General features: G+C 46.6%; 1 protein-coding gene across 1 annotated transcript in view; it reads right to left on the minus strand.

The window, feature by feature from the left end:
* LOC137310253 (leucine-rich glioma-inactivated protein 1-like) overlaps positions 1-22407 on the minus strand; it is a 51020-nt gene that overhangs the window by 2094 nt on the left and 26519 nt on the right. Inside the window, exons 5-7 of the mRNA XM_067978153.1 lie at positions 12312-12383; positions 591-760; positions 334-498 (exon numbers count right to left, since the gene is read on the minus strand). Coding sequence (XP_067834254.1) covers positions 334-498; positions 591-760; positions 12312-12383 — 407 coding nt within the window. The remainder of the gene's footprint in view (positions 1-333; positions 499-590; positions 761-12311; positions 12384-22407) is intronic.

A 22407-nucleotide genomic window follows, 5' to 3' on the forward strand; every position in this document is an offset into this window, starting at 1 on the left:
CGCTGTTAACATAGTAAAACGTCACTAGGCGCTTCACGGGAGCGTAATCAAACAAAATTTGACACCAAACCAAATAAGGAGATATTAGGACAGGTGAAAGGTAGATTTCAAGAAGCTTCTTAAAGAAGGAGAGCGAGGCGGAGAGATTTATGGAGAAAATTTCAGAGCTTAGGCCCTAGGCAGGTGAAGGCATAGCCACCAATGGTGGAGCGATGAAAATCGGGGATGCGCAAGACGCCAGAATTGGAGGAGCGCAGAGATTTTGGACTGTCTGGCTGAAAGCTGGACAGGTGGCAACACTGATCATTGTTTCAGGGAACTGACTATCCATACCAATAATATTGTCATAGTTTCTGAAAACCATCTCCACGTGATCCCATTCAAAAAAGCTGCACTTCCCCATGACAGGTTGAGCGATGACGACTTTGGCATCATTCATGAAAGTGAAGGCTTCGATTGAAAGGGACTGAAACAGTAAGGACTGATCAACGGCAAATTCTGAGAGATTAAAAAACAAAGATTGGGGTTAATGAAGACGCCGATTAAAATGTCACCGTTTTAATCCGGATAAAGAGGTTTGCTGCAATCACCTGTGGTTATGCAGTTGAATTCCTTCAGTGAGAGGTTATTAATTTTACGACCCTGATACTCCACCGGACTGGCACAGTAGATCTGATCAACTGTTGCATTTGTGCTACTTAACCATTCCACCAGCCATTTCAGTTTGCAGCCACAATGAAAAGAATTCCCTCTAAGATCTCTGCAAAGAAATATAATTCCTATTGAGAAATTGTCTTTGGAGATTCGCAGCTGATGGAGCAACATCATTCTTCCTGTTCCTGAAAACAGATACTTTACAAGCTTTGAAAATGTCAGACCTAAAAGCTCAGAGCTGCAGTATCCATGCATTCAAATATTTTAAATAAACTTAAACTACTTTTCAAAATTTTTTGACTACTATAGACTGGAGAAGACCATAAGACCATAAGAGATAGGAGCAGGAGTAGGCCATTCGGCCCCTTGAGCCTGCTCCGCCATTCAATGAGATCATGGCTGATCTGATTTTTACCTCAACTCCACTTTCCCGCCTTTTCCCCATATCCTTTGACTCCCTCGCTGATCAAAAATTTGTCTAACTCAGCCTTGAATGTATTCAATGACTCAGCCTCCACAGCTTTTTGGGGTAAAGAATTCCAAAGAATCACGACCCTCTGGTAGAAGAAATTCCTCCTCATTTCCATCTTAAACGGGCAACCCCTTATTCTGAGACTATGGCCCCTAGTTTTAGATTTCCCCATGAGGGGTAACATCCTCAGCATCTACCCTATTGAGTCCCCTCAGAATCTTGTATGTTTCAATAAGGTCTCCTCTCATTCTTCTAAACTCCAATGAGTATAGACCCAACCTGTTCAATCTTTCCTCATAAGACAACCCTTCCATACCCGGAATCAACCTTATTATTCTCAAGGTTATTCTCCTTAGAGCAGAGAAGGTTAAGAGGAGGTTTGATAGAAGTGTTCAAAATCATGACAGGATTAGATAAAGTAAACAAAGAGAAACTGTTCCCACTGGCGGAAGGGTTGAGAACCAGAGGACACAGATTTAAGGTGATTGGCAAAAGAACCAACGGCGACATGAGGAAAAGCTTTTTCACGTAGCGAGTAGTTATGATCTGGAATGCGCTGCCTGAAAGGGTGGCGGAAGCAGATTCAATCATGGCTTTCAAGAAGGAATTGGATAAATACTTGAAGGGAAAAAATTTGCAGGGCTACGGGGAAACAGCGGGGGAATGGGACTAACTGGATAGCTCCTACAAAGCCAGCACGGGCTTGATGGGCTGAATGGCCTCTTTCTGTATTGTAACCATTCTATGATTCAATAAACATGCTACATCCGTTAAAAATATTGCACCGTTAAAAAAAGCAATTCAAAAGTATCTTCTTCATGTATTGTTTAAACCTTATGCTAGTGAACAAACAGGAACTATTTTCTGCTAGGCAAACATGGCTATGCCAAGAGAATTTGTGAAAGAGAAATAGTGTTTGACTAATTTATTAGAGTTCTTTGAGGAAGTAACAAGCAACATGGATAAAGGGGATCCTGAGAATGTGGTGTACTTGGATTTCCAGAAGGCTTTTGACAAGGTGCCACATCAAAGGCTACTACACAAAATAAGAGCTCATGGTGTAGGGGGTAACATATTAGCACGGATAAAGGATTGGTTAGCCAACAGGAAACGGAGAGTAGGCATAAATGGGTCATTTTCAGATTGGCAAGATGTAACAAGTGGAGTGCCACAGGGATCAGTGCTCGGGCCTCAACTATTTACAATCTATATCAATGACTTGGATGAAGGGACCGAATGTATGGTTGCTAAATTTCCTGATGACACAAAGGTAGGTAGGAAAGTAAGTTGTGAAGGGGACATAAGGGGCCTGATATTACCATGGCGGCGGGTTCGCGGCGGGGGGGTCGATTGGGCGCATGGGTAACGCGCCTGGTGAAATCAGTCTGCTCCGCACGCAATCGCAGGCTAATTGGATCCACTTACCTGTTCTTCCGGGTTCTCCGCTGCTGAGCTGCGCGGCGGGCGGACTGCGCATGCGCAGTAAGGTCTGTTAGCTGGAGGAGCCCTATTTAAAGGGGCAGTCCTCCACTGACTGATGCTGCAGGAAATAGGAAAAATTACAGCATGGAGCAGCCCAGGGGGAAGGCTGCTTCCAGGTTTAATGATGCCTCACTCCAGCTCTTATTGGATGGGGTGAGGAGGAGGGGGAGGACAGAGATCCTCTCCCCGGCAGGCGGGAGGAAGCGGACTGCCTCTGCCACCAAGAAGGCCTGGCTCGAGGTGGCAGAGGAGGTCACCTGCACAACCAACATATTGCCCACCTGCATACAGTGCAGGAGGCGCTGCAATGACCTAAGTAGGTCAGCCAAAGTGAGTACACTTATTCCCCTACACTCCGTCTGCCACATCACCGCCCCCACCCCACATCTCCTTCTGCACTGCCAACACTACTCTGTCATATCACTCCTCACCCACTCAAACCTCATCCTCATCTTACCTGCACTTACCCACCTCGCCAGTACTCATCCCGCCACTACCACTCAACCCAATCCTCATACAATGTCATGGCTGTGTCTCATACTCACCCTCTCATGCATCTCTTTCACGGTCAGCCTCACTCAACCTGCCACTACCTGTGCTGCAGCCACAGGGCATGCATCACATATGTGCAGTAGGAAGCGTAAGGCAAACGTGTCGTGAGCATGAAGGGGATGCACAAGGGTGTTTGAGGGTTTGTCATGGTTGTTACTTCTATTTAATTTCTGATCTGATCAACTCACATTACATATTATATTGGCACCACTACTGCCACGTCTTTGCGAATCTTGTCTGGTTTGTGCAATAATGCCCTTTCCTGAGGATCACAATGAAGGCCCACAACTGATGCCACCCATTGTGTCACTGCAGAGTGGGTGTAGGTGTATTTGCAGGGCTCTTTTGTGCAGACGACTGAGAGACGTCGGCGATGTCCCCGGTGGCACCCTGAAAGGATGCGGAGGAGAAGTTGTTGAGGGCAGTGGTGACTTTGACAGCGACAGGTAAGAAGATGGTGCTCAGGCCAGCCGGGAGCAGCTCGGCATGAAGGAGGCTGCAGATGTCCACGACTACATGTCGAGTGACTCTGAGCCTCCGTGTGCACTACTGCTCAGAGAGGTCCAGGAAGCTGAGCCTCGATCTGTAGACCCTGTGGCGAGGGTAGTGCCCTCTGCGACGCATCTCTCTCTGCGGTTGCCCTCCCTCCTGCTGTGCAGGTGGATGTGTCACAGCACTGTGTTGTGGAGCTCCACGTGTCAGAGGTGGACGGCGTGGCTGGTGATGCTGTTCGCCTTCCGAGGAGGTCATGACTGCAGCTACGGCAGCCCCCATCCGGAAGATGTACATCTGAGGGGGTCCGCAAGGTAGGTAAATGTGTCTGGACACCGGGGTAAGTGTGCAAGTTGGTGAATTTTGTTGTTAGGAGCAGGGTGGTGGAGGCCAAACTTTGTCCAAAGTGACAGAGTGGCCTCCTGCAATGAATGAGGGTCTCACCCCAACCCCCCCCCCCCCCCTGTCAAATGGACCTTTGCAGCTGCCACTGGCTGATGGCTGCAACACGTCCATTTGAACTGGGAGTGTTTCCCCCAGTACGGGAAACAGTTTCAGTCAGTTGCAAAATCCAATTCCTGCTAAAAAAACAGGTCAGTCAGGTCTGTAAACAACCTGAAGTACCTGTTCAAGTACTTTAAGTGGCACCCCGCCGGCTTTAATTGCCGGCGGGAGTCCCACATGCGGGGGCTGCGCACGCATGTCAGCGCATCAGTGGGGTAACCCGGAAGTGGGCGGGTTGGAGCCAGGGTCCAGACCCACCCCCGGGAATCCCTGATTTTCGCAGCCCCCCCCCCCCCCCCGCCACGAATGCACCCGATCGCAGGTGCGAAAATCGAGCCCAAGGAGTCTGCAAAGGGATATAGATAGGTTAAGTGAGTGGGCAAAAATTTGGCAGATGGAGTATAATGTGGGAAAATGTGAACTTGTCCACTTTGGCAGGAGGAATAGAAAAGCAGTATATTTAAGTGGAGAGATTGCAGAACTCTGAAGTACAGATGGATCTGGGTGTCCTAGTACATGAATCACAAAAAGTTAGTATGCAGCTACAGCAAGTGATTAGGAAGGCAAATGGAATATTGTCATTTAATCCAAAGGGAATGGAATATAAAAGTAGAGATGTTTTGCTACAGTTGTACAGGGCATTGGTGAGACCACATCTCAAATACTGTGTGCAGTTTTGGTCGCCTTATTTAAGAAAGGACATAATTGCTTTGGAAGCGGTTCAGAGAAGGTTCGACTGATTCCTGGGATGAGGGGGTTATCTTACGAGGAAAGATTGGAAAAGTTGGGCCTGTGTACACTGGAGTTTAGAAGAATGAGAGGTGATCTTATTGAAACATATAAGATCCTGAGGGGACTAGAAGGGGTAGATGCTGAGGGGATGTTTACCTTGTGGGAGAGACTAGAACTAGGGGCCACAGTTTAAAAATAAGGGGTCTCCCATTTAAGAAGGAGATGAGGAGAATTTTTTTCTCTGAGGGTCGTGAGTCTGTGGAACTCACTTCCCCAGAGAGTGGTGAAGGCAGGATCATTGAATATTTTTAAGGCTGAGTTAGATAGATTCCTGATTAACAAGGGAGTCAAAGGTAGACGGGAAAGTAGGGTTGAGGTCACAATCAGATCAGCCATAATCTTATCAAATGGCAGAGCAGGCTCGAGGGGCCAAATGGCCTGCTGCTGCTCTTAATTTATTTGTATGTATGTATGTATATTAAATATAAAGATGCATTAACACATTCCTAGACCTTGCAGAAATCAACTCTTTTCTTTGGCAATGTCTAAACGCAGGCCTTTGCAACATCAAGAAGACATATTTCTCTTTTTTTGAATTGAAAAGAGCAGGAGTAGTAATTAAGTTTTAGTGAAGCAATTAGCATGGACTTCCACATTATGGTGCCTGCACTCCCTCTGTTGAATGATAGAGAATGTGGTACAATTGCTATTAGTAGGGAATATTCAGTGGGGAAAGCTGAAATAAATGTCATATTCAATTGTCCCAGCTACATCTTCTGTACATATGAGAAGCAATAACATAGTTGCATGAATTATTGTATACATGTATTAAAAATACCTGTTGATGAATTTTTGTGCTTATTGCACAGTCTATTTCCACCCAGTATCAGTATCAAGCATTCCTAATTCAGGTACGTCACAGGTAAATGCAAAGTAATACCGTGCTTCACCAAATGATTTAATCCTAATTTTACTGCACCAATATGATCTTTTCTATCTCCCACTCCAACCATCCATGTGACCTCTCTGAGTGAGATTTCCAATTCAGCACTGTGGACTAACCCCTATAGTAAGTGAGCTGATTTCACTTTGTACACCTACAACCTGTTGACAGAGAAGGCATTTATTCCATTACTCTGACCTGGATTTAAACCCAAGTCCCAAAGGCGACAAGACAGTGAGCTAACTCCCTGCATCATATAGTTCCCCTCCAAAATTACTTTTATTTAGGTGAAACTATAATATAAGAGTTACTCATCTTTATGTCATTATAAATTGTCACAATGTTCCTGACATAGGAACAGCAGTAGGCCATTCAGCCCCTCGAGCCTGTTCCACCATTCATTAGAACGTGGCTTATCTGTATCTTAACTCCATCTACTCGCCTTGGTTGCGTAATCCTTAATACCCTTGCCTAACAAAAATATATCAACCTCAGCTTTGAAATTTTCAATTGACCCCCAGCCTCAACAGCTTTTTGAGGGAGAGAGTTCCAGAATTCCACTACCCTTTATGTGAAGAAGTGCTTCCTGACATCACCCTTGAACTGCCTAGCTCTAATTTTAAGGTTATGACCCCTTGTTCTGATGAATCGGACAAATCAATATCAACCTCCAGCCAGTGGAAGTTGCCTGGAAAAAGCACTCTCAACCAAAGGGTGCATTTATTCAGACTATACCTAATATAAGGAAGTTTGATGCCGACACTGGGTGCCTGAAGTGGAAATTGTTTCATCGATGAGAATTCTAGAGCATGTCTCAATTGAACATATCCTTTCTTCAAAACTGATTATTTTTCCTGATAGACTTTGGCCGTTATTCAAAGCTCTCTCATGCTTGGTATTAAAAAAATGATTTATAAAAGTTGTTAAATACATTTTTTTCAAAACTGTCCTTTACAGAACAATTAATACAAATTTTATAACTGTGATTAAAAGCACTTACCTCTATGTTGTTAGTGCCTCAGGTTATATTCGTCCAGACACTAGAACTACGTGGCTAATGTCCAGCGGTCCTAGACTGTGGGAGGAAATCTCGCTATGGCATTCTCAATGCAAAACTAAGTACTTCTCAACATCATCATAAAAATTATATGAGTACGCTGTATATGGGTAATGAAAAAAGGCTTACTCAACAGATATTAATCGACTGAAATTTAACACTAAAATAGAATGCAATCATTTATATTGTCACACTTGCAGTAGAAGCAAAGGATATGTTATAGTCAGCAGTGAAATGTGAGAAACGCACCAGTGAGGCTGACTCAACTTTGTCAATTCTATTCCAAATCTTCCAAAGGACTGCTGGTGAGGTTAAGCCCCGATAAACAGCATGAGTACAGAGCTCCATCAATTTCTGATTTCAATTCAAAACCATTGGCTGCTCAAGACATCAATTAACCAGTTACTACCTCATGGCCCTAAAAACAGTGCTTGGTCCAGGTCCAGGACCAGGAGATGAAAACTGCAGCTGGGTATGACCGAGCGGGATAATAACAGGAGCCAATAATAATCAGCCAACAGGTTCAGTGCTAAATGCGCCAGGTGACCTGCTGGCTCAACATGAAAGAACGCAGCAGGATCTAAAACAGGCAGCCTATATCCAGCCAGCCATCCACTGATCTCTGCCTCCCTACCTACAGAGACCGAGGAAGAGGAAATCCCAGCAGAGCCAGGTACAATAATATACTGACACTGGTGCAGGCTGGCTCCTACTTCCAACCTATAATAGTCATCATCAACATCCTCCCAATGAATAAACAAGTCAAAAACTACCTGCAACCCTCTCCAAGAAATATCCACACTGTCTCCCATTGAGTAGATAACCCCACAATACTGACCAATAAAATGCAAGCATGGACCAAGTCAAACCCTCTGCAAACAAACATCACCCAAACCATGAGATGGTGTACCCCCAAAGCACACTCAGGGCCAGTTGAAAGAAACCCAAGACACACCAGGTCAACAGCTAACATGAATGCAGCGCTGCCATTCCCAGAATATCTCCCAGTCCCTAGGGGCCCATGCCCTTTGATGCCTACCACAGACCACAACAAAACAACCAAATTCAGGGCAGAATCTCTGCAGGACTTTTTGGAGCTTGCTACCTATCAACCTAGATAACAAGCTCAGCAGTATCTTTTAGAATGCCATCGGCACAACACACACAGAACTCTGCAAACTCCACACCGTAAATACTCAGAACGAGCACTACTTGGATGAGCTAGAGGATTGTTTCACTGAAAATGACAGAAACGTAGTGAAACTAAGAACCCAAGTGTCCTAACCCCGGGCCAGAGACCAGAACTTAGCAGCAAGGAAAGATGACTTTGACAACTGAGGACATCACAATATTATTTGCATTTTCAGAAACCTGGAAAAAGATAAATCAATCTCCTTTATTCAGAACACCCTCTGTACCCTGAGCTTGACAGCAAAATTGAACTAACACTGCACAGGGCACAGAGCTGGCTATCCAGGTGAATTGGCCAATCCATCCTTATCAAGTGGCGAATATCTGGTGAGCTGTTTACAATTTTAAACATTTTTGCTCCGAACACAGACATCCATTCAGCCTCAGAAATGTTTTTCTAATACTTGCCCCCTATGAAGGGCACAGTGCTAAGGGAAGGAGACCTAAATGTGTCTTACCCCCATGCCTAGACACGCTACCAGTTGACACAGGACATCCCAGCCAAATGGTTCATGAGTGACGCAGTGACCTCAACCTCAGAGACCTATAGCGAGCCTTACTTCACCTTCTACTCCAACCGGCACACAAGTCATTCTTGCTGAAACAAGGACAACTTGCACATGTCAAAAGCTGCACCATAAGAGCTATAATTGTGTCTTATCCTGTGCTCGTTTCCTTCCAAGTAATACTGGACAATTTACTTTCGGTTCCTTCGCTTCAATCAATCACTCCAAGGGAAACACGAATTCCTAGCCTCAATACGCTAGCCCAATTCATTGTGAAGGAACAAGGGCCTGACACCTCCACTGCACCACTATGGGAATGGACCAAAGCCTACACCTCAGCAAAATACCACAAGTCATTCCAACCTAGAGGAATCTGGAGTTTTGACAGAGTGAACCAAAATCCCAACAAAAGAGGCACTGGTCAGACAACACTGAAATGATCCTGATCGAGGCCAAGGGAGAGTTAAACACCCTGTTCTCTGCAGGCATGGAAAGGATACTGTGAAATACCAGGACTAAATATTATGAACATGGAGACAAGCCGAGGAAGCTTCTTCGGTACACACTGCAAACAGGAGCGTAGAAACATAGAAAATAGGAGCAAGAGTAGGCCATTCGGCCCTTTGGGCCTCCTCTGCCATTCAAATGATCATGGCTGATCATCTAACTCAGTACCCTGTTCCTGCTTTTTCCCCATATCCCTTGATCCCTTCAGCATTAAGAAATATATCTATCTCCTTCTTGAATACATCTAATGACTTGGCCTCCATTGCCTTCTGTGGTAGAGAATTCCACAGGTTCACCACCCTCTGAGTAAAGAAATTTCTCCATCTCGGTTCTAATTGGCATACCTCGTATCCTGAGACTGTGACCCCTGGTTATGGATTCCCCAGCCATCGGGAACATCCTCCCTAGTCTGTCTAGTCCTGTTAGAATTTTATCTGTTTCGATGAGATCACCTCTCATTCTTCTAAACTCTGGTGAATATAGGCCTAGTCGACCCAATCTCTCCTCATACGTCAGTCCTGCCATCCCAGGAATCAGTCTGGTAAACCTTCGTTGCACTCCCTCCATGGCAAGGACATCCAAAGGAGACCAAAACTGCACACAATACTCCAGATGTGGTCTCACCAAGGCCCTGAGCAGAACAGGGCCATCACATCAGTTCATAAAGCAAATGGTGAGACCACCAGCATCCAATCTAAATCAATAAGGAACTTGCCATCTCAGAGCTTCAAGCTGCACAACAGGAAATGAAGGGTATCCAGCTGCCTTCTCACTCCTTCAACTGCCAGAGGAGAGTGCACACAGGCAGATGTTCCAATCTCAGCCAATGAAATCCAAAAAGCAGTCAAAAGCTGCATTCTGGCAAAGACCCAGGGCCAGATGGATATCCTGCAGAATTTTAAAATCTATTCCCCAAACTGACCCCTGCGGATGAGGCTCTTCCATCACACGTTGGAGATTGTTCTCCTTAGAGCAGAGAAGGTTATGGGGAGATTTAATAGAGGTGTTCAACATCATGAAGGGTTTTGATTGAGTAAATAAGGAGAAACTGTTTCTACTGGCAGGTGGGTCAGTAACCAGAGGACACAGATTTAAAGTAATTGGCAAAAGAACCAGCGAGGAGATGAGAATTTTATTAAGCAACTCTGGAACGCACTGCCTGAAAGGGTGGTGGAAGCAGATTCATTAGTAACTTTCAAAAGGGAATTGGATATATATTTAAAAAGGAAAAAATTGCAGGGCTATGGGAAAAAAGCAGGGGAGTGGGACTATTTGAATAGCACTTTCAAAGAGCCAGCACAGGCACGATGTGCCGATTTTTTTTTTATTCGTTCATGGGATGTGGGCTTCACTGGCAAGGCCAGAATTTATTGCCCATCCCTAATTGCCCTTGAAACGCTGCAGCCCGTGTGGTGAAGGTTCTCCCACAGTGCTGTTAGGAAGGGAGTTCCAGGATTTTGACCCAGCAACGATGAAGGAACGGTGATATATTTCCAAGTCGGGATGGTGTGTGACTTGGAGGGGAACGTGCAGGTGGTGTTGTTCCCATGTGCCTGCTGCCCTTGTCCTTCTAGGTGGCAGAGGTTGCGGGTTTGGAAGGTGCTATCAAAGAAGCCTTGGCGAGTTGCTGCAGTGCATCCTGTAGATGGTATACACTGCAGCCACGTTGCGCCGGTGGTGAAGGGAGTGAATGTTTAGGGTGGTGGATGGGGTGCCAATCAAGCGGGCTGCTTTGTCCTGGATGGTGTCGAGCTTCTTGAGTGTTGTTGGAGCTGCACTCATCCAAGTGGAGAGTATTCCATCGCACTCCTGACTTGTGCCTTGTAGATGGTGGAAAGGCTTTGGGGAGTCAGGAGATGAGTCATTCGCCGCAGAATACCCAGCCTCTGACCTGCTGTTGCAGCCACAGTATGTGGCTGGTCCAGTTAAGTTTCTGGTCAATGGTGATTCCCAGGATGTTGATGGTGGAGGATTCGGCGATGATAATGCTGTTGAATGTCAAGGGCAGTCACCCTCACCTCACCTCTGGAATTCAGCTCTTTTGTCCATGTTTGGACCAAGGCTGTAATGAGGTCTGAAGCCAAGTGGTCCTGGTGGAACCCAAACTGAGCATTGGTAAGCAGGTTATTGGTGAGTAAGTGCCGCTTAATAGCACTGACGACGACACCTTCCATCACTTTGCTGATGATTGAGAGTAGGCTGATGGGGCAGTAATTGGCTGGTTTGGATTTATCCTGCTTTTTGTGGACAGGAAAAACCTGGGCAATTTTCCACATTGTCGGGTAGATGCCAGAGTTGTAGCTGTACTGGAACAGCTTGGCTAGAGACGCGGCTAGTTCTGGAGCTAGCCGCGCCTCCTTCTGTGCAGTATGATTATATGATTCTATAAGCAACCTAGCAGAGTCCATCAATTCTGCCACAAAAATTCACAAAAAGGGTAAGCGTGGCTTACAGGCCAATATCCCTCCTAAACCCCTCTGAACGCCTCTCACCAGACAACACCAAGCAACGATATAATGTTGCATTGGTAGTGCAGCAGTAGAAACACACTCACCCTGGTCCTGTCCCTGAACACAGAAGGCTTTCAATTGAGTAATGTAGAACCTATGCTTGAACAAATGGCCATTTGGAACAGGTTGAGATAATGGGTCAAAATCCTGTACTTTAACCCATCCTCCTCAGTGTGTACAAATGGCTACACTTCCCCCACATTATCCTTCCTTTGAAGGACTAAGGAGAGTTGCTCTCATCTCCCCTCCTGATTTACCCTGTCCATAGAGCCCCTGATTATAGCCATACAAACAAATTCTCATATCCACAGAATACAAGCCAATGGTGTGCAGCACAAAATAATCACCAAACCCACCGCTTCCCTCCGCAGCATTTTCCAGTCCATTAAAAACTTAAGGACTGCTATCTTAATTTCTGATACAATGGGGTGTGGGGGGGCATGAAATTGGTCTTTGACAGTAACACAAAATATGCGATAGCGAATCGGCAGCCCGTTTTACACAATGGAAATAAAAATCGGGATCAGCCATTTTGTGTTACTGTCAAAGACCAATTTCACCCACTCCCCCCATTGTATCAGAAATTAAGATATGTCAGAGAGCCTTTAGTTGTATTAAGTTGTAGTGTTAAGTTGTATTATTTAACATAAATGCTGACAATGGCATCAGATCAGCAACACAAACAATCATAATTACAGATAATTCTTACACATTAGTCAAAGCGTCCAGCCCTTTGAATACATCCTTTGGAAGTGCCTTAAGGTTGTTATTTGCCAAGCTTCTGTCAAAACAAAAATGGTAAAATTCTGTTAATGCTAATTTTTTACAGTACATTGGGTTGTAACTTGTGGCGTACTGTTTGACAAGTTCAAGACGGACCTGCAGTGTGATCAGCTCGGATACCAGTTTTATTCATATTACGGAGGTGTCAACTTCAAAGGAACTTTGATAAGATCTCATCTTGCTTCAGTTGAACACATACCGACCAAATTTTAATCCATGGTCACTGTAAATTTCAACCCTATAGCCCTACTTACCATACCCGAGTAATCTGTTAACCATATCGTTGTATGACTATGAACTTCATGCGTGCAAATCAGAGACTGGTTTTCAAAATACAGATAATATCATAAATTTATTCTATTTATTTGTAAATATTACTTCTGACATATTTATAACTTTAATATAGTGGTAGTCCAAAATTTTTAACAAATGTCTAATTATGGCCTCTTGTGCATCCCTGATTTTAATCGCTCCACCATTGGCAGCCATGCTTTCAGCTGCCTAAGCCTCTCGACCTCTCTCTCCTCCTTTAAGATGCTTCTTAAAACCTACCTCTTTGACCAAGCTTTTGGTCACCTGTCCTAATATCTCATTATGTGGCTTGGTGTCAAATTTTGTTTGATTACGCTCCTGTGAAGCGCCTTGAGACATTTTATTACATTAAAGGAGGTTGTTGTTGCTGTTGTTGAATGTTTCTTCATGGTCCTGTGAATCTTCTCCCCAGTGCTATATCTTAGATAAATCATAAACATAGCATCATAGTATGGTACAGCACAGAAGGAGGCCATTCGGCCCATCGTGCCTGTGCCGACTCTTTGAAAGAGTTATCCAATTAGTCCCACTCCCCTGCTCCTTCCCCATGGCCCTGTAAATTTTTCCCCTCACGTAATTATCCAATTCCCTTTTGAAAATTACTGTTTCCACCACCCTTTCAGGTAGTGCATTGCAGATCATAACAACACGCTGCGTAAAAAAATTCTCCTCATCTCCTCTCTGGTTCATTTGTCAATTATCTTAAATCTGTGTCCACTGGTTACCGACCCTTCTGCCACTGGAAACAGTTTCTCCTTATTTATATTGAGACCATACAATGGCAACATGTTCCCGTAAAGGTCAAGGGTGGTTCCAAGAACTCCAGGGAACCTTGGATGTCAGGGGATATACGAGAATGGATTAGGAAAAAAAGGAGGGCTTTTGGCAGATACAAAAGGCTAAAGACGGAGGAAGCCCTAGAGGAGTACAAAAAGTGCAGGGGGATACTTAAAAAAGAAATTAGGAGATCAAGGAGGGGCCATGAAATAACACTGGCGAGCAAAATAAAGGAAAATCCTAAGATGTTTTATAAGTATATTAAGGGTAAGAGGATGACTAGGGAAAAAATAGGGCCCATTAGGGACAAAAATGGCAATCTGTGTGTGGAGCCGGCAGATGTAGGAGGGGTTCCAAATGAATTTTTTGCATCTGTTTTCACTATGGAGAAGGACGATGTAGACATAGAAATACGGCAGGGGGACTGTGATATACTCGAACATATTAACATCGAGCGGGAGGAGGTATTGGCGGTTTTAGCAGGCCTAAAAATGGATAAATCCCCAGGCCCGGACGAAATGTATCCCAGGCTACTGTGTGAGGCAAAGGAGGAGATTGTGGGGGCTCTAACACATATATTCAGAACCTCTCTGGCCACAGGGGATGTGGTGGAGGACTGGAGAACTGCTAATGTAGTACCATTATTCAAGAAGGGGAGTAGGGAAAAACCGGGGAACTACAGGCCAGTGAGCCTAACATTAGTGGTAGGAAAATTATTGGAAAAAATTCTGAAGGACAAAATTAGTCTCCACTTGGAGAAGCAAGGATTAATCAGGGATAGTCAACATGGCTTTGTCAAGGGAAGATCATGTCTGACTAATTTGATTGAATTTTTTGAGGGGGTGACTAGGCGTGTGGATGAGGGTAACACAGTGGATGTGGTATACATGGATTTCAGTAAGGCCTTCGATAAAGTCCCCCACAGGAGACTGGTCAAGAAGGTACGAGCCCATGGAATCCAGGGTGCCTTGGCACTTTGGATACAAAACTGGCTTAGTGGCAGAAGGCAGAGGGTGATGGTCGAAGGTTGTTTTTGTGACTGGAAGCCTATGGCCAGTGGGGCACCACAGGGATCGGTGCTGGGTCCCTTGCTGTTTGTGGTCTACATTAACGACTTGGATATGAATGTAAAAGGTATGATCAGTAAGTTCGCTGATGATACAAAAATTGGTAGGGTGGTAAATAGCGAGGAGGATAGCCTCAGTCTGCAGGACGATATAGATGGGTTGGTCAGATGGGCGGAACAGTGGCAAATGGAATTTAACCCGGAAAAGTGCGAGGTGATGCACTTTGGAGGGACTAACAAGGCAAGGGAATACACAATGAATGGGAGGACCCTAGGCAAGACAGAGGGTCAGAGGGATCTTGGTGTGCAAGTTCACAGATCCCTGAAGGCGGCGGAACAGGTAGATAAGGTGGTAAAGAAGGCATATGGGATACTTGCCTTTATTAGCCGAGGCATAGAATATAAGAGCAAGGAGGTTATGATGGAGCTGTATAAAACACTGGTTAGGCCACAGCTGGAGTACTGTGTGCAGTTCTGGTCGCCACACTACAGGAAGGATGTGATCGCTTTGGAGAGGGTGCAGAGGAGATTCACCAGGATGTTACCAGGGCTGGAGCGCTTCAGCTATGAAGAGAGACTGGGAAGATTGGGTTTGTTTTCCTTGGAGCAGAGGAGGCTGAGGGGGGACATGATTGAGGTGTACAAAATTATGAGGGGCACAGATAGGATGGATACTAAGGAGCTTTTTCCCTTCGTTGAGGGTTCTATAACAAGGGGACATAGATTCAAGGTAAAAGGCGGGAGGTTTAGAGGGGATTTGAGAAGGAACTTTTTCACCCAGAGGGTGGTTGGAGTCTGGAACTCACTGCCTGAAAGGGTTGTGGAGGCAGGAACCCTCACAACATTCAAGAAGCATTTGGATGAGCACTTGAAATGCCATAGCATACAAGGCTACGGACCAAATGCTGGAATATGGGATTAGAGTAGACAGGGCTTGATGGCCGGCGCGGACACGATGGGCCGAAGGGCCTCTATCCGTGCTGTATAACTCTATGACTCTCTCTATGACTCTATCAAAACCCTTCATGATGTTGAACACCTCTATCAAGTCTCCTCTTAACCTTCTCTGCTCTAAGGAGAACATGCAATACAATAGCTTGAAAATTCTAATACAGTTATAAGATGGTGGAAAATGCAGTTATAAGATGGTGGTAAGTGAGAAACTGTTTGGGATTTTTAATATTTAAACCCGCAGAGATGCTTTGTATTATCGGGATCTGGTAAACTTTCAAATGTTGGTTCCAAACTGAGATATCATACTTCTCAGATAGTATTCCAATTTATCAGAGACTTGAGCACATAATCTAAGCTGACACTCCAGCGCAGTACTGAAGGAGTGCTGCACTGTCGGAGGTGCCGTTTTTCGGATGAGACGTTAAACCGAGGCTCTATCTGTTCACTCAGGTGGACGTAAAAGATCCCATGGCACTATTCGAAGAAGAACAGGGGATTTCTCCCCAGTGTCCTGGCCAACATTTATCCCTCAATCAACATTACTAAAAAAAATGTTTAATTGGTCATTGATATCATTGCTGTTTGTGAGATCTTGCTGTGCGCATGTTGGCTTCCATATTTCCCATTACAACAGTGACTACACTTCAAAAAAAAAGTACTTCATTGGCTGTAAAGGACTTTGTGACATCCTGAAGTTGTGCAAGGCACTGTATAAATACAAGTTATTTATTTTATTAGCATTGAATATTTCCTTCCTGCTAGTAACACTGCTCTATTTAGAGCACAGGGCAGTTTCATCAACTGGGTATCTGACGCTTATGGAAATCAATCACCACGTATAAGAGTCTCCAAACCAAGCTAGAAATAAAGAACTTGGATTTATATAGCACCTTACCTTTCAGTAATGTCCCAAAGTGCTTCACGTACCATGAATTATTTTGAAGTGCAGTCATTGTTGTTATACAGGCAAGTGAGGCAGCCATTTTGTACACAGCAAGGTCCCACAAATAGTACTAAGATGAATGGTCAGTTAATCTGTAGCTGTTTAGGTTGAGTGAGGGGGAATGCTAGCCAGGGCATGCCCTACTCTTCTTCACGTAGTGCCATGGGATCTCTAATGTCCACCTGAACAAGCAGATGGGACCTTGGTTTAATGGTCAATCCAAAGCTATTAAGAAATCCACACAAGTAGATTTTCAGTTTGCCCAATATGGGGATAGAAATTGTTCCTTGTTGAGCCCGTTTTATTGGCATAAAAAAGGTGTAACGAGGGCCAATTTCGGGGACCAATGTCCCGTGCCCCAAGGACGCCTGAAAGATGTCCAACCCGATATTAGGTCAGTCCATTTTACAGGCATGCCCCGCAGCCACCTAAAACAGATACCAGACCCCTTACTTATGTAGAGGGGAGATGGGGAGAATTTTTTTACGCAGCGAATTGTTATGACCTGGAATTCACTGCCTGAAAGGGTGGTGGAAGCAGATTCAATAGTAACTTTCAAAACAAAATTGGATGCATACCTTACAAAGGAAAAAATAGCAGTGCTATGGGAAAAGAGCAGGGGAGTGGGACTAATTGGATACTCTTGCAAAGAGCTGGCACAGACACAGTGGGCCAAATGGCCTCCTTCTGAGCTGTATGATCCTATGAAATGAGGGGCCTAATGCCTGTTTTAGGCCCCCCTTCAGAAATTGGATTGCAATGAGCAGGCGTGGGCTGACTGACCTAACCTACCTTCTATAACTTGAGATGTCTTCCACTCACAGGAACTTATCCAGATCTCTTTTGAAGGCCTATAGTAAATCCATACCCACTGCATGTTCTGTCAATCAGGTTGATGACTCTGTGAAAAGAAGTACTTCCTGGCATCTAACCTATGTTTTCTTATTTTTTACTAATGCCCCCTTTACCTACTCTCCCTATCCAGATCAAATAACCTATCAATCTGAACAGAATCTATTCTCTTTATCAATTTAACAATCTCAATCATATTTCCTTACAGTCTAGGTTTTTCCAATGAAAAAGAACCCAGTTCCTGAATTTCCTGATAACTAAGAGCCTGAAGGCTAGGTGGCTCTCCTCTCGACCTTCTCCAGTGCCTCAATATCCCCCATGAGGAGACCAAAACTGGGCACAGCAGTTTCCTAGTTTTTTATTATTTAGCGTATGCAGATGGCGTATAATTCCAGCCACCTTAGAGCACTGTGATCTCCAGCATGCAAAACGCATGGATCACCAGATGGTTTAGTTAGTGGACGAGGCTTTCAACTGAAAAGTGCAGCTTGCTTGTGTGTCCTGCTGAGTCTGGATCTGCATGTATGGTACTCTTATTGCGCCAGCGTCATTAAAGTATGCCACATTCTTCCGCATCAGTTCCTAGATCCCTTTTTGTGAGTCCTGAAATGCCAAAGAGGGCGATCCCTCCCCACATATTCACATCTCCAGCCATAAAACAGGGTTGTGTGACTCCGCCACTTACCCACAGACTCTATTTTGTTCCTTGGCATTGGTGTGCCTTTACTTGCTTTTGGCCTGCCACTTTTTTGATTCCACCTTGCAATCTTTGGAAAGGCTGACAGATAGAGCCCCCCCTCCCCCAATGTAGCCACTTGCCTTTAAATTTTCCAAGCAATCCTTCAAGGATGTTGGGTTGCACCAGACACCAGTGTGCTGTTACTGGGCTAATCTGTGCAGGTAGCACATTCTGATCATTTAAGTAGACTGACCTCACAAACTGAGATGTGATCTGGTTAATTCACTTGTGGCATACGTTGCACTTGAGGAACAGCAATGCTGCTGCCAGAAATGGCTCCATAATTCCTACATTTATGGTGTCAGTTGGCAGCACTCTCACCTCTGAGTCAGAAAGTTGTGGGTTCAAGCCCCCCTCCAGAGACGTGAGCACAAAATCTAGGCTGACACCCCAGTGCAGTACTGAGGGAGTGCTGCACTGTCGGACGTGCCATCTTTTGGATGAGTCGCTAAACCAAGCGTCTGCCCTGTCAGGTGGACGTAAAAAATCCCACGGCATAATTTCGAAGAAGAGCAGGGGAGTTCTTGGCCAATATTTATCCCTCCAGCAACATCACTAAAAAACAGATTACCTGGTCATTGGGCTCGATTTTCCGACCCCCAGTCGGGTGCGTTCGTGGCAGGGGGGGGCTGCAAAAATCGGGGATTCCCGGGGCGGGACTGGAGCCCAGCTCCAACTCGCCCACTTCCGGGTTCCCTAGTGACGCGCTGACATGCGCACGCAGCCCCCGCATGTGGGACTCCCGCCGGCAATTAAAGTACTTAAACAGGTACTTCAGGTCGTTTACAGACCTGATTGACCTGATATTTTAGGAGGGGTGGGATTTTGAAATGAACTGAGACTGTTTCCCGTACTGGGGGAAACACTCCCAGTTCAAATGGACGTGTTGCAGCCATCAGCCTGTGGCAGCTGCAAAGGTCCATTTGACAGGTGGGGGGAGGGGGGAGACCCTCACTCGTTGCAGGAGGCCACTCTGTCACTTTGGACAAAGTTTGGCCTCCACCACCCTCCTCCTAACAATTAAATTCACAAACTTGCACACTTACCCCGGGGTCCAGACACATGTACCTACCTTGCGGACCCGCTCAGATGTACATCTTCCGCATGGGGGCCGCCGTAGCTGCAGTCATGACCTCCTCGGAGGGCGAACAGCATCACCAGCCTCACCGTCCACGCCGTCCACCTCTGACACGTGGAGCTCCACAACACAGTGCTGTGACACATCCACCTGCACAGCACGAGGGAGGGCAACCGCAGAGAGAGATGCATCGCAGAGGGCACTACCCTCGCCACAGGGTCTCTACAGACCAAGGCTCAGCTTCCTGGACCTCTCTGAGCAGCAGTGCACATGGAGGCTCAGAGTCACTCGACATGTAGTCGTGGACATCTGCAGCCTCCTTCATGCCGAGCTGCTCCCGGCTGGCCCGAGCACCATCTTCTTACCTGTCGCTGTCAAAGTCACCACTGCCCTCAACAACTTCTCCTCCGCATCCTTTCAGGGTGCCACCGGGGACATCGCCGACGTCTCTCAGTCGTCTGCACAAAAGAGAGCTGCAAATACACTAACACCCACTCTGCAGTGACACAATGAGTGGCATCAAGTGTGCATGTTCATGGTGAACCCCATGAAAGGGACCTATTCCCAAGCCAGTCAAGAATGGGCAAGACGTGGCTGTAGTGGTGATAATAATAATATTTATTGTGCATGTGGCAGAAAAGCAATATAAATAAAAAACATGACAAATCGTCAGACACCCATGTGCATTCCCTTTGTGCTCACAAAACCTTCGCCTTGCGTTTCCGGGAACCTCTACGTGGTGCTACCCCTGTGGCTTCAGTAGAGGTAGTGGCAGGTTGCTCTTGTTCATGCCCTGACCAATTAGATGCTTTGGGCCAACATCCTCTGGGTTTCGGTGCCCGTGAGGGCCCCTCCAAAGACTGCTCCACCTGCACCTGTGCAGGGGCAGACTCGGCCACCTGGAGAGGAGGCAGCATTGCGGGTACTGGTTGAGAGGGGGGCAACGGGTGAGACGTGGGAGTGCCTTGAGTTGCATCCCCGCTTCCATGTCCCCTTTCACCATCATCCCTCTCCTGGCCCAGGCCCACATCACTCCTTCCACCCTGCTGGACGGCAGTTTGGAGGGCTTGTGTGAGGCCTTGGAAGGCCACTTGTAAAGTATCTGTCAGCCTGTTTAAGGGGGCAGAATGTTGCTCACTCTGAATCCGAACAGCCGTTGTCAGGGCCTGAATGGACTCATTGTTGAGCCGTGCTTGACGCTTGAGGGAGGCTAGCCTTTCCTCCATCGCAGACATTCCCGCACCTACCCGCGACACTATCTCAGAGATGCCTTCACATCCCTGCGATACTATCTCGGAGATACCCTCCTGTGCCTGTGCCACCATTCCCCTCATGCAGGAGTTGGACTCCTCCATCCTCTGCGCGATTGTGGAGAGTGCGCGTGGCACCTGTTCCAGCGCCTCGGCAATGTGCTGCTGCCCCTCGATGACTCTCCTTTTCACGGCTGGCCCCCAGGGTTCAGCATCTGGGTCCAGCTGAGCAGAGCCTGGAGAAGAGTGCTCCCATCGACGCGGACTCTCCACGGCTGCCCCTGCCACCAGGGTCTGCTCGTGACTCACCATGTACAAGCCCAACTAAGTGAGGACGGGGACCCACCGAGGTGTATGTATCTGCGCTGGTGGATGCATGGCTCAGATGTGACGATGGACCCTCAGAGGCCGGCAGGTCCTCTGAGGAATCGCCCTCCACGGTTACGGCGCTCGCAGATGGCCCTGCAAGAGAACAGAAAGCAATATGAGGCATATGGACAGATATTGAGGTGCTGCAGATGCCAAGTGATGCTAAGATCATTCGCCATCATGAGTGCTGAGTGTTAGCTTTCTGTCACTGGCCGCTTGTGCAATCCCAGCCTCGGCATCCGCCACGGACAGGCACTCCAGCGTGCGGCTGATCTCCAATGCCTGCTGCTCTGCGTCTGTTAGTGCCACCTGATGCGGCGTGCCCCCTCCGGTCTGTGCCCTCTTCCAGGCGTTCTGGCATCTCTTCTCCTATCAAGGCAAAACACAGAGGCGTGATTGAGTGATGGTTTCATGGTGACCCGCTGCATGCATTGGTGTGGGTGGGGTTGAGCGTGAGGGAGATGCATGGGAGGGTGCGTGTGTAACATAGCCATGATATTGTATGAGGATTGGGTTGCGTGATAGTGTTCGAATGGGGACAGGGGCGGTGAGTACGTGCAGGCAAGGTGAGGATGATAGTTGAGTGGATGTGAGGAGTGATGCGAGAGCGTTGTGATGGCAGTGCAGAAGGGGTTGTGTGGTAGTGGAGATGATGTGGAAGACGGAGTGTGGGAGAATGCGTAAGTATACTCACTTTGGCTGACCTGGTTAGGTCATTAAATCTCTTCCTGCACTGGACCCAGGTTCGTGGCACATTGCCACTGCTGGTGACCTCCTCGGCCACCTCCAGCCAGGCCTTCTTCATGGTGGAGGGAGGGCACTTCCTCCCATCGGATGGGAAAAGGATTTCTCTCCTCCTCCTCACCCCATCCAGCAGCACCTGGAGTGAGGAGTCCGAAAATCTTGGGGCAGCCTTCCCTCTGGCCTACTCCATGGTTCAGAATTGGTTGTGTGCTGCAGGAGGAGCATTGATGGACTGCCCCTTTAAATAGGGCTCCTCCAGCTGACAGACTATGCTGCGCATGCGCAGTCCGCCCGCCGCGCAGCTTTCCAGCGCGAAACCCGGAAGCACAGGTAAGTGGCTCCAATTAGCCTGCGATTCCATGCGAAGCACACTGATTTCACCGGGTGCGTTACCCATGCGCCCAGTTGACCCCCCGCTGAGAACCCACCGCCCTCCTAATATCGGGCCCATTATCTCAGTGCTTTTTGTGGGACCTTGCTGTGCGCAAATTGACTGCCGCGTTTCCCTGCAATACAACAGTGACTACACTTCAAAAGTACTTCATTGGCTGTAAAGCGCTTTGGGACGTCCTGAGGTCATGAAAGGTACCATATAAATGCAAGTCTTTCTTTCTTTACTTGTTCTTCCTCCGCCCTACATCCTCACTGCATTGAAATCAAAACTCGAGTCCTTTTGTAATTCATTTTTTCCAGTGCCTCATTATTACACAGCTCTTTATTTCCCTGAGTCTTCCCTTTCCCCTACAATTAAAAACTTGGCATCACCCACTACAACTTCTTGATTCACCTTGCTTTCTGTCCTATTTTTTTCAAGCTTGGCAGTGCCTTGTACTTTGGGCCTTGGTCCTACATCAAGATTTCCCGATTAAAAAATAGTAGACACCTCAATGAGGGAATTTAAGGCAGTAATCCAATCTCTAGCCATAAAAGGCTGGTGG

Source organism: Heptranchias perlo, chromosome 3 (genome assembly GCF_035084215.1).
Source record: "Heptranchias perlo isolate sHepPer1 chromosome 3, sHepPer1.hap1, whole genome shotgun sequence".
Classification (NCBI taxonomy): Eukaryota; Metazoa; Chordata; class Chondrichthyes; order Hexanchiformes; family Hexanchidae; genus Heptranchias; species Heptranchias perlo.